General features: G+C 50.9%; 1 protein-coding gene across 1 annotated transcript in view; it reads left to right on the forward strand.

The window, feature by feature from the left end:
* Positions 1-6,368: 6,368 nt before the first annotated feature.
* LOC306776089 (uncharacterized protein) overlaps positions 6,369-13,415 on the forward strand; it is a gene marked incomplete at both ends in the record, with an annotated part of 31,859 nt that continues 24,812 nt past the window's right edge. The window contains one exon of the mRNA XM_079266674.1: positions 6,369-7,088. Coding sequence (XP_079122800.1) covers positions 6,369-7,088 — 720 coding nt within the window. The remainder of the gene's footprint in view (positions 7,089-13,415) is intronic.

The following is a 13,415-nucleotide window of genomic DNA, read 5'->3' on the forward strand; positions in this document are numbered from 1 at the left end:
CATCAGATTAATGGGACAGAGCGGCGAAAGTAAAAACGAATGTTTCACTCTAATGTCAGGTTTTTCGTCAGTCAGGTCAGTGTGCACACTCGTCATCGGACTGCTAAATTTTTCAGTTACTGTCAAACCAGAAGCCCCTTGTGAATAAACATACCGCCTGCTCATCTTCTGATGAGGAAAATGTTTCTGTTGAATTACTGAGTGAGTGGCCCCTGAATCTACCAAAAACTCTAACTCCTTTCCCTCAACAACAACAACAGTAGTCGGCATGTTTTTGAATGATTGTGATGAAAACATTGCATATATGTGTTTCGTGTGTCGTTGGGATGAGAGCAGGCGCTGTTGCTCCAAATGTGAAATGGCGCATAGGAGAGCAGCCTGTTGTTCTGCAGTATGTGTGTGAGTGTGTGTCAGGGGAAAGGAGGAATGATTGTTTGAGTGTGTCGTGCCTGTATGTGTGCATGTGTCACTGAGCGTGCGAAGCAGATCTTCATTGCGAGCAAATGTATGTTTGAGTGTGTCGTGCATGTGTGTGTGCATATCACTTCCCTGCATCAGAGGCCTGGGGCCGGAAGCCGCTCCCCCCGTCCGTGCGTCGTCTCCCTCCCCCGCATCACGTCAGTCTGAGGTGCCGAATGAGTCACGTCCTCCCTCCTGCCCTGCGTTTCGAAAACGAGGATCTCCCTGGTTGACGTGGTGAGGACAGTCATTATACCAGTGACCAGTTTCGCCACAGCGGAAACATTCGTTGGGTTGAGTCTGGCGAAAAACTCCACCTTGGTGGCCATTTTGTGTCGGCACAATGAAAAGTTATCCACGTTTAATCCACATTGACTTCTGTTGTGCTGACTGATATGTTTTGAAAAAGTGAACTCAGTATTGAGGGGAACAAAATGTAATCAAAACCCTCTGGTTATTAAAACCAGAAGGTTTTAATAACCCTATAGCAGCTGCAGCTACCCCAACAACAACTTCTACTACAACTACACGCACAAGCATAACTGCTGTCCCAACCACAATAGCTGCAGCCCCAATGATCGTAATGGAAGCTTCAACCACCACAAACGGAGATGGAAGCAATAAGTGAGGGATAAATTAAGCTCAACCCAATCTTGGAACAAATAGCTAATGGGTTGTGTTTGGGATTGAGCTGAGCTTCAAGGTTCGGTATGTAACTTGTATACAAAATTACTTTTTGTTATATTTGCTGAAACGTTCACTATATCCTGACAGTAGTGCATGAAACCGATAATCTGTGAAAAAGTCAGGTTCCTCGGTTTCCTCCTAGTGTTCTAATGGCATGTCAAATGTGGCATCACCAGGGGCCAGGTGGTAGATGGATGCTACTTCCCCTTTAATAATCAGCAGCCACACCACAAGATGGCTGCCAATGCACAAACTACAGATCCGAGAAAGCCTCACCGCTCACCCAGGTATGGGTGTTTAAGCCACCTGATTGAGACGGGACTCAAGAGCTCAAGAGAGGGGAGAGAGAGTACATGGTTGGAAGGAGAGCCAAAAACGAACATGGACTGGAGAACGGCGTAAAGAAAAGGACAGAGCCAGACTGAGGAGGATTGAAAGGAAGAAGACCTGGTGAAACCGAGGACTCCCAAAATTGAGTTTGTGTTATACTGTTCTGTGGAACAAAGCTTTATCTCCTCTTGGATGCTTTTTGTTTATTTTGGACTTTTTTGAGTTTGATAAAGAGAAGTACCTGAGCTGCCTGTAACAACAGAATAAAGCGTGACCTTTTTCTGGGAATCTTGATGTTTTTGCGAATTTCCTTGCACCGCCCTACCCGAGCCGGCCATATTGACCTCTCATGACATGACACAAGATACCACTGAGCTGGCAATAAAAGATCAGTGCTGATGAGTTAAGAACACAGTGTCACTCACTGCTCGTGAACTCCGATCAAAAAATCATTCTAGGGAGTGCGGGTCAAATATGAATCAAGATTCTCTGACTGCTTTGCCTTTTTCTCGCCTCTAATGTTTTCGAAATATGTTATTGTACACGTAGTCAGTGTAAAGGTTAATTTTCAGCCAATAAAAAGTCTAAATAGTCAGACGACAGCTGATGGGTTCAAAGATTGCCTTTCGGCCAATTGGATAGTTTGGTTCAACATTTTAAAATACATGACTGCATAAATCTTCTACCAAATGTAATGAACAGCCAAAAATGAAAGCAATACAATAAGGTTATGGACAGATATATATATATATATATATATATATATATATATATATATATATATATATATATATATATATATATATATGTAAGATATGGCATGAAAAAAATACGTTAGACGTTGAACTAGGAGATTCGAATTCAAGTGATATTGTAATGGTCAAAGAAAGGTTTATTTCGATTAATTGTATTGGAATGAAGACAAAATCTATCCTGAATTTTTTTACTGACCCCAAGGCTAGTTGTAAATAAAATTAACCAAAAGAGATTATCAATGATTCGCATAATTATGTTTAAAAGTTCAAGTCCCATTTTGTAAATAGTTTGTCTTTTATTAATTTCCAGATTTACTGTTTTTTTTATCCCTTCAGGCTTGGTACATCTACAGATGAAGATAACCGTCTATGGAGAATTCAGCAATAAAACAATAATTCAACATGTGGAACAGGTATGTAAAACATGTGTAAAATGGCTATTTTGTGAAGGCTCTACAGCTAACATTCTCAACGGCAATGCATACACAACATACAAATTTCAGTTTTCTCTCCATTTAGATTTTTAGACAACAGCTCCTGAATGGAACAGTCAGTGTGAAAAAGATCCAAAGGCTTGGAACTAACACAGCAACAATCACAACTACGGCCCCAACAACAATCGCCGCCACAACAACAACTGTTGTCCCAACGACAACAACCACACCCCCAACGACAATGACCACACCCCCAATGACAACAACCGCACCCCCAACGACAACAATCGCACCCCCAACGACAACAGCCGCACCCCCAACGACCACACCCCCAACGACAACGACCACACCCCCAACTACAACGACCACACCCCCAACGACAACAACCACACCCCCAACGACAACAACCGCAACCCCAATGACAACAACCGCACCCCCAACGACCACACCCCCAACGACAACGACCACACCCCCAACGACAACGACTGCACCCCCAATGACAATGACCGCACCCCCAACGACAACGACCGCACCCCCAACGACCACACCCCCAACGACAACGACCTCACCCCCAACTACAATGACCACACTCCCAACGACAACGACCACACCCCCAACAACCACACCCCCAATGACAACAACCACACCCCCAACAACCACACCCCCAATGACAACAACCACACCCCCAACAACCACACCCCCAACGACAACAACTGCACCCCCAACGACAACAACCACACCCCCAACAACCACACCCCCAACGACAACAACCACACCCCCAATGACAACAACCACACCCCCAATGACAACAACCACACCCCCAATGACAACAACAAGACCCCCAATGACAACAACCACACCCCCAATGACAACAACAAGACCCCCAACTACAACAACCACACCCCCAACGACAACAACCACACCCCCAACAACCACACCCCCAATGACAACAACAAGACCCCCAACTACAACAACCGCACCCCCAACGACAACAACCGCACCCCCAACGACAACAACCGCACCCCCAACGACAACAACCGCACCCCCAACGACAACAACCACACCCCCAACAACCACACCCCCAACGACAACAACCGCACCCCCAATGACAACAACCACACCCCCAACGACAACAGCTGCACCCCCAACGGCCACACCCCCAACGACAATGACCACACCCCCAACTACAACGACCACACCCCCAATGACAACAACCACACCCCCAATGACAACAACAAGACCCCCAACTACAACAACCGCACCCTCAACGACAACGACCACACCCCCAACAACCACACCCCCAACGACAACAACCACACCCCTAATGACAACAACAAGACCCCCAACTACAACAACCGCACCCCCAACGACAACAACCGCACCCCCAACGACAACAACCGCACCCCCAACGACAACAACCACACCCCCAACGACAACAACCACACCCCCAACGACAACAACCACACCCCCAATGACAACAACAAGACCCCCAACTACAACAACCGCACCCCCAATGACAACAACAAGACCCCCAACTACAACAACCGCACCCCCAACGACAACAACCACATCCCCAACAACCACACCCCCAACGACAACAACCACACCCCCAATGACAACAACAAGACCCCAAACTACAACAACCGCACCCCCAACGACAACGACCTCACCCCCAATGACAACGACCACACCCCCAACAACAACCACACCCCCAATGACAACAACAAGACCCCCAACTACAACAACCGCACCCCCAATGACAACAACCGCACCCCCAACGACAACAACCGCACCCCCAACGACAACAACCGCACCCCCAACGACAACAATCGCACCCCCAACGACAACAGCCGCACCCCCAACGACCACACCCCCAACGACAACAACCACACCCCCAATGACAACAACCACACCCCCAATGACAACAACAAGACCCCCAACTACAACAACCACACCCCCAACGACAACAACCACACCCCCAATGACAACAACAAGACCCCCAACTACAACAACCGCACCCCCAATGACAACAACAAGACCCCCAACTACAACAACCGCACCCCCAACGACAACAACCACACCCCCAACGACAACAACCACACCCCCAATAACAACAACAAGACCCCCAACTACAACAACCGCACCCCCAACGACAACAACCACACCCCCAACGACAACAACCACACCCCCAATGACAACAACAAGACCCCCAACTACAACAACCGCACCCCCAATGACAACAACAAGACCCCCAACTACAACAACCGCACCCCCAACAACAACAACTGCACCCCCAACGACAACAACCACACCCCCAACGACAACAACCACACCCCCAACGACAACAACCACACCCCCAACGACAACAACCACACCCCCAATGACAACAACAAGACCCCCAACTACAACAACCGCACCCCCAACGACAACGACCTCACCCCCAATGACAACGACCACACCCCCAACAACCACACCCCCAATGACAACAACAAGACCCCCAACTACAACAACCGCACCCCCAACGACAACAACCGCACCCCCAACGACAACAACCGCACCCCCAACGACAACAACCGCACCCCCAACGACAACAACCACACCCCCAACGACAACAACCACACCCCCAACGACAACAACCACACCCCCAATGACAACAACAAGACCCCCAACTACAACAACGACACCCCCAACGACAACAACCACACCCCCAATGACAACAACCACACCCCCAATGACAACAACAAGACCCCCAACTACAACAACCGCACCCCCAACGACAACGACCTCACCCCCAATGACAACGACCACACCCCCAACAACAACAACCACACCCCCAATGACAACAACAAGACCCCCAACTACAACAACCGCACCCCCAACGACAACAACCGCACCCCCAACGACAACAACCGCACCCCCAACGACAACAACCACACCCCCAATGACAACAACCACACCCCCAACAACCACACCCCCAACGACAACAACCACACCCCCAATGACAACAACAAGACCCCCAACTACAACAACCGCACCCCCAACGACAACAACCACACCCCCAATGACAACAACCACACCCCCAACGACAACAACCACACCCCCAATGACAACAACAAGACCCCTAACTACAACAACTGCACCCCCAATGACAACAACAAGACCCCCAACTACAACAACTGCACCCCCAACGACAACAACTGCACCCCCAACGACAACAACCACACCCCCAACAACCACACCCCCAACGACAACAACCACACCCCCAATGACAACAACCACACCCCCAATGACAACAACCACACCCCCAACAACCGCACCCCCAACGACAACAACCGCATCCCCAACGACAACAACCACACCCCCAACGACAACAACCACACCCCCAATGACAACAACCACACCCCCAATGACAACAACAAGACCCCCAACTACAACAACCACACCCCCAACGACAACAACCACACCCCCAATGACAACAACAAGACCCCCAACTACAACAACCGCACCCCCAACAACAACGACCTCACCCCCAACTACAACAACCACACCCCGAATGACAACAACCACACCCCCAACAACCGCACCCCCAACGACAACAACCGCATCCCCAACGACAACAACCACACCCCCAACGACAACAACCACACCCCCAATGACAACAACCACACCCCCAATGACAACAACCACACCCCCAACATCCCCAATGACAACAACCATTCCCCCAACATCAACAAGTGCCGCCCCAACAACAACTGCACCCCTAATAACAACAACTGCAGCCCCAACAACAACTGCTGCCCCAACAACAACTGCTTCCCCAACAACAACTGCAGCCCCAACAACCACTGCTGCACAAACAACAACTGCTGCTCTAACATCAACAACTGCAGCCCCAACAACAACTGCTCCCCCAACAACAACTGCAGCCCCAACAACAACTGCAGCCCTAACAACAACAACTGCTGCCCCAACAACAACTGCTGCCCCAACAACAACTGCAGCCCCAACAACCACTGCTGCACAAACAACAACTGCTGCTCTAACATCAACAACTGCAGCCCCAACAACAACTGCTCCCCCAACAACAACTGCAGCCCCAACAACAACTGCAGCCCTAACAACAACAACTGGAGCCCCAACAACAACTGCTGCCCCAACAACAACTGCTGCCCCAACAACAACTGCTTCCCCAACAACAACTGCAGGCCCAACAACAACTGCTGCCCCAACAACAGCTGCACCCCTAACAACAACAACTGCAGCCCCAACAACAACTGCAGCTCCAACAACTGCTGCCCCAACAACAACTGCAGCCCCAACAACAACAACTGCAGCCCCAACAACAACTGTTGCCCCAACAACAACTGCAGCCCCAACAACAACTGCAGCCCTAACAACAACAACTGCTGCCCCAACAACAACTGCTTCCCCAACAGCTGCTGCCCCAACAACAACTGCAGCCCCAACTACAACTGCTGCCCAAACAACAACTGCTGCTCTAACATCAATGACTGCAGCCCCAACAACTGCTGCCCAAACAACAACTGCTGCTCTCACATCAACGACTGCAACCCCAACAACAACTACAGCCCCAACAACAACTGCTGCCCCAACAACAACTGCAGCCCTAACAACAACAACTGCAGCCCCAACAACTGCTGCCCCAACAACAACTGCAGCCCTAACAACAACTGCAGCCCCAACTACAACTGCTACCCCAACAACAACTGCTTCCCCAACAACAACTGCTACCCCAACAACAACTGCTTCCCCAACAACAACTGCAGCCCTAACAACAACAACTGGAGCTCCAACAACAACTGCTGCCCCAACAACAACTGCAGCTCCAACAACAACTGCTGCCCCAACAACAACTGCTGCCCCAACAACAACTGCTTCCCCAACAACAACTGCAGCCCCAACAACAACTGCTGCCCCAACAACAGCTGCACCCCTAACAACAACAACTGCAGCCCCAACAACAACTGCAGCTCCAACAACTGCTGCCCCAACAACAACTGCAGCCCCAACAACAACAACTGCAGCCCCAACAACAACTGTTGCCCCAACAACAACTGCAGCCCCAACAACAACTGCAGCCCTAACAACAACAACTGCTGCCCCAACAACAACTGCTTCCCCAACAGCTGCTGCCCCAACAACAACTGCAGCCCCAACTACAACTGCTGCCCAAACAACAACTGCTGCTCTAACATCAATGACTGCAGCCCCAACAACTGCTGCCCAAACAACAACTGCTGCTCTCACATCAACGACTGCAACCCCAACAACAACTACAGCCCCAACAACAACTGCTGCCCCAACAACAACTGCAGCCCTAACAACAACAACTGCAGCCCCAACAACTGCTGACCCAACAACAACTGCAGCCCTAACAACAACTGCAGCCCCAACTACAACTGCTACCCCAACAACAACTGCTTCCCCAACAACAACTGCTACCCCAACAACAACTGCAGCCCTAACAACAACAACTGGAGCTCCAACAACAACTGCTGCCCCAACAACAACTGCAGCTCCAACAACAACTGCTGCCCCAACAACAACTGCTGCCCCAACAACAACAACTGCTGCCCCAACAACAACTGCTTCCCCAACAACAACTGCAGCCCCAACAACAACTGCTGCCCCAACAACAGCTGCACCCCTAACAACAACAACTGCAGCCCCAACAACAACTGCAGCTCCAACAACTGCTGCCCCAACAACAACTGCAGCCCTAACAACAACAACTGCAGCCCCAACAACAACAACTGCAGCCCCAACAACAACTGTTGCCCCAACAACAACTGCAGCCCCAACAACAACTGCAGCCCTAACAACAACAACTGCTGCCCCAACAACAACTGCAGCCCCAACTACAACTGCTGCCCAAACAACAACTGCTGCTCTAACATCAACGACTGCAGCCCCAACAACTGCTGCCCAAACAACAACTGCTGCTCTCACATCAACGTCTGCAACCCCAACAACAACTACAGCCCCAACAACAAGTGCCGCCCCAACAACAACTGCACCCCTAATAACAACAACTGCTGCCCCAACAACAACTGCTGCCCCAACAACAACTGCAGCCCCAACAACCACTGCTGCACAAACAACAACTGCTGCTCTAACATCAACAACTGCAGCCCCAACAACAACTGCTCCCCCAACAACAACTGCAGCCCCAACAACAACTGCAGCCCTAACAACAACAACTGGAGCCCCAACAACAACTGCTGCCCCAACAACAACTGCTGCCCCAACAACAACTGCTTCCCCAACAACAACTGCAGCCCCAACAACAACTGCTGCCCCAACAACAGCTGCACCCCTAACAACAACTGCAGCCCCAACAACAACTGCAGCTCCAACAACTGCTGCCCCAACAACAACTGCAGCCCTAACAACAACAACTGCAGCCCCAACAACAACAACTGCAGCCCCAACAACAACTGTTGCCCCAACAACAACTGCAGCCCCAACAACAACTGCAGCCCTAACAACAACAACTGCTGCCCCAACAACAACTGCTTCCCCAACAGCTGCTGCCCCAACAACAACTGCAGCCCCAACTACAACTGCTGCCCAAACAACAACTGCTGCTCTAACATCAACGACTGCAGCCCCAACAACTGCTGCCCAATCAACAACTGCTGCTCTCACATCAACGACTGCAACCCCAACAACAACTACAGCCCCAACAACAACTGCTGCCCCAACAACAACTGCAGCCCTAACAACAACAACTGCAGCCCCAACAACTGCTGCCCCAACAACAACTGCAGCCCTAACAACAACTGCAGCCCCAACAACAACTGCTACCCCAACAACAACTGCTTCCCCAACAACAACTGCTACCCCAACAACAACTGCTTCCCCAACAACAACTGCAGCCCTAACAACAACAACTGGAGCTCCAACAACAACTGCTGCCCCAACAACAACTGCAGCTCCAACAACAACTGCTGCCCCAACAACAACTGCTGCCCCAACAACAACAACTGCTGCCCCAACAACAACTGCTTCCCCAACAACAACTGCAGCCCCAACAACAACTGCTGCCCCAACAACAGCTGCACCCCTAACAACAACAACTGCAGCCCCAACAACAACTGCAGCTCCAACAACTGCTGCCCCAACAACAACTGCAGCCCTAACAACAACAACTGCAGCCCCAACAACAACAACTGCAGCCCCAACAACAACTGCAGCCCCAACAACAACTGCAGCCCTAACAACAACTGCTGCCCCAACAACAACTGCAGCCCCAACTACAACTGCTGCCCAAACAACAACTGCTGCTCTAACAACAACTGCTGCTCTCACATCAACGACTGCAACCCCAACAACAACTACAGCCCCAACAACAACTGCTGCCCCAACAACAACTGCAGCCTTAACAACAACAACTGCAGCCCCAACAACTGCTGCCCCAACAACAACTGCAGCCCTAACAACAACTGCAGCCCCAACAACAACTGCTACCCCAACAACAACTGCTTCCCCAACAACAACTGCTACCCCAACAACAACTGCTTCCCCAACAACAACTGCAGCCCTAACAACAACAACTGGAGCTCCAACAACAACTGCTGCCCCAACAACAACTGCAGCTCCAACAACAACTGCTGCCCCAACAACAACTGCTGCCCCAACAACAACAACTGCTGCCCCAACAACAACTGCTTCCCCAACAACAACTGCAGCCCCAACAACAACTGCTGCCCCAACAACAGCTGCACCCCTAACAACAACAACTGCAGCCCCAACAACAACTGCAGCTCCAACAACTGCTGCCCCAACAACAACTGCAGCCCTAACAACAACAACTGCAGCCCCAACAACAACAACTGCAGCCCCAACAACAACTGTTGCCCCAACAACAACTGCAGCCCCAACAACAACTGCAGCCCTAACAACAACAACTGCTGCCCCAACAACAACTGCAGCCCTAACTACAACTGCTGCCCAAACAACAACTGCTGCTCTAACATCAACGACTGCAGCCCCAACAACTGCTGCCCAAACAACAACTGCTGCTCTCACATCAACGTCTGCAACCCCAACAACAACTACAGCCCTAATAACAACAACTGCAGCCCCAACAACAACTGCTGCCCCAACAACAACTGCAGCCCCAACAACCACTGCTGCACAAACAACAAGTGCCGCCCCAACAACAACTGCACCCCTAATAACAACAACTGCAGCCCCAACAACAACTGCTGCCCCAACAACAACTGCTGCCCCAACAACAACTGCAGCCCCAACAACCACTGCTGCACAAACAACAACTGCTGCTCTAACATCAACAACTGCAGCCCCAACAACAACTGCTCCCCCAACAACAACTGCAGCCCCAACAACAACTGCAGCCCTAACAACAACAACTGGAGCCCCAACAACAACTGCTGCCCCAACAACAACTGCTGCCCCAACAACAACTGCTTCCCCAACAACAACTGCAGCCCCAACAACAACTGCTGCCCCAACAACAGCTGCACCCCTAACAACAACTGCAGCCCCAACAACAACTGCAGCTCCAACAACTGCTGCCCCAACAACAACTGCAGCCCTAACAACAACAACTGCAGCCCCAACACCAACTGTTGCCCCAACAACAACTGCAGCCCCAACAACAACAACTGCTGCCCCAACAACAACTGCTTCCCCAACAGCTGCTGCCCCAACAACAACTGCAGCCCCAACTACAACTGCTGCCCAAACAACAACTGCTGCTCTAACATCAACGACTGCAGCCCCAACAACTGCTGCCCAAACAACAACTGCTGCTCTCACATCAACGACTGCAACCCCAACAACAACTACAGCCCCAACAACAACTGCTGCCCCAACAACAACTGCTGCCCCAACAACAACTGCTTCCCCAACAACAACTGCAGCCCCAACAACAACTGCTGCCCCAACAACAGCTGCACCCCTAACAACAACTGCAGCCCCAACAACAACTGCAGCTCCAACAACTGCTGCCCCAACAACAACTGCAGCCCCAACAACCACTGCTGCACAAACAACAACTGCTGCTCTAACATCAACAACTGCAGCCCCAACAACAACTGCTCCCCCAACAACAACTGCAGCCCCAACAACAACTGCAGCCCTAACAACAACAACTGGAGCCCCAACAACAACTGCTGCCCCAACAACAACTGCTGCCCCAACAACAACTGCTTCCCCAACAACAACTGCAGCCCCAACAACAACTGCTGCCCCAACAACAGCTGCACCCCTAACAACAACTGCAGCCCCAACAACAACTGCAGCTCCAACAACTGCTGCCCCAACAACAACTGCAGCCCTAACAACAACAACTGCAGCCCCAACACCAACTGTTGCCCCAACAACAACTGCAGCCCCAACAACAACAACTGCTGCCCCAACAACAACTGCTTCCCCAACAGCTGCTGCCCCAACAACAACTGCAGCCCCAACTACAACTGCTGCCCAAACAACAACTGCTGCTCTAACATCAACGACTGCAGCCCCAACAACTGCTGCCCAAACAACAACTGCTGCTCTCACATCAACGACTGCAACCCCAACAACAACTACAGCCCCAACAACAACTGCTGCCCCAACAACAACTGCAGCCCTAACAACGACAACTGCAGCCCCAACAACTGCTGCCCCAACAACAACTGCAGCCCTAACAACAACTGCAGCCCCAACAACAACTGCTACCCCAACAACAACTGCTTCCCCAACAACAACTGCTACCCCAACAACAACTGCTTCCCCAACAACAACTGCAGCCCTAACAACAACTGCTGCCCCAACAACAACTGCTGCCCCAACAACAACAACTGCTGCCCCAACAACAACTGCTTCACCAACAACAACTGCAGCCCCAACAACAACTGCAGCCCTAACAACAACAACTGCTGCCCCAACAACAACTGCTTCCCCAACAGCTGCTGCCCCAACAACAACTGCAGCCCCAACTACAACTGCTGCCCAAACAACAACTGCTGCTCTAACATCAACGACTGCAGCCCCAACAACTGCTGCCCAAACAACAACTGCTGCTCTCACATCGACTGCAACCCCAACAACAACTACAGCCCCAACAACAACTGCTGCCCCAACAACAACTGCAGCCCTAACAACAACAACTGCTGCCCCAACAACTGCTGCCCCAACAACAACTGCAGCCCTAACAACAACTGCAGCCCCAACAACAACTGCTACCCCAACAACAACTGCTTCCCCAACAACAACTGCTACCCCAACAACAACTGCTTCCCCAACAACAACTGCAGCCCTAACAACAACAACTGGAGCTCCAACAACTGCTGCCCCAACAACAACTGCAGCTCCAACAACAACTGCTGCCCCAACAACAACTGCTGCCCCAACAACAACAACTGCTGCCCCAACAACAACTGCTTCACCAACAACAACTGCAGCCCCAACAACAACGCCTCCCGCCCCAACGACAACGACTGCCGGCCCAACGACAACGACTGCCGGCCCAACGACGACTGCCGGCCCGGCCACATCTGCAACTACCACAACTTTAATTCCACCTCCAATAACCACGACACCCGCAAATACCACAGCATCTACAACCTCCACAACGACATAAAGAACTACAGTAACACTTTATAATAACTACTCACTATGAAGCATTAGTTAAGTATGAGTAAACACCTTAATTCATCCTTTATAAAGCATTGTTCCTACATCAACTCGTTTATTATGTTTTGTCTATTTGCCTTTTCTG

This window comes from Melanostigma gelatinosum (assembly GCF_949748355.1).
Source record: "Melanostigma gelatinosum genome assembly, chromosome: 4".
In the NCBI taxonomy this organism is placed as follows: domain Eukaryota; kingdom Metazoa; phylum Chordata; class Actinopteri; order Perciformes; family Zoarcidae; genus Melanostigma; species Melanostigma gelatinosum.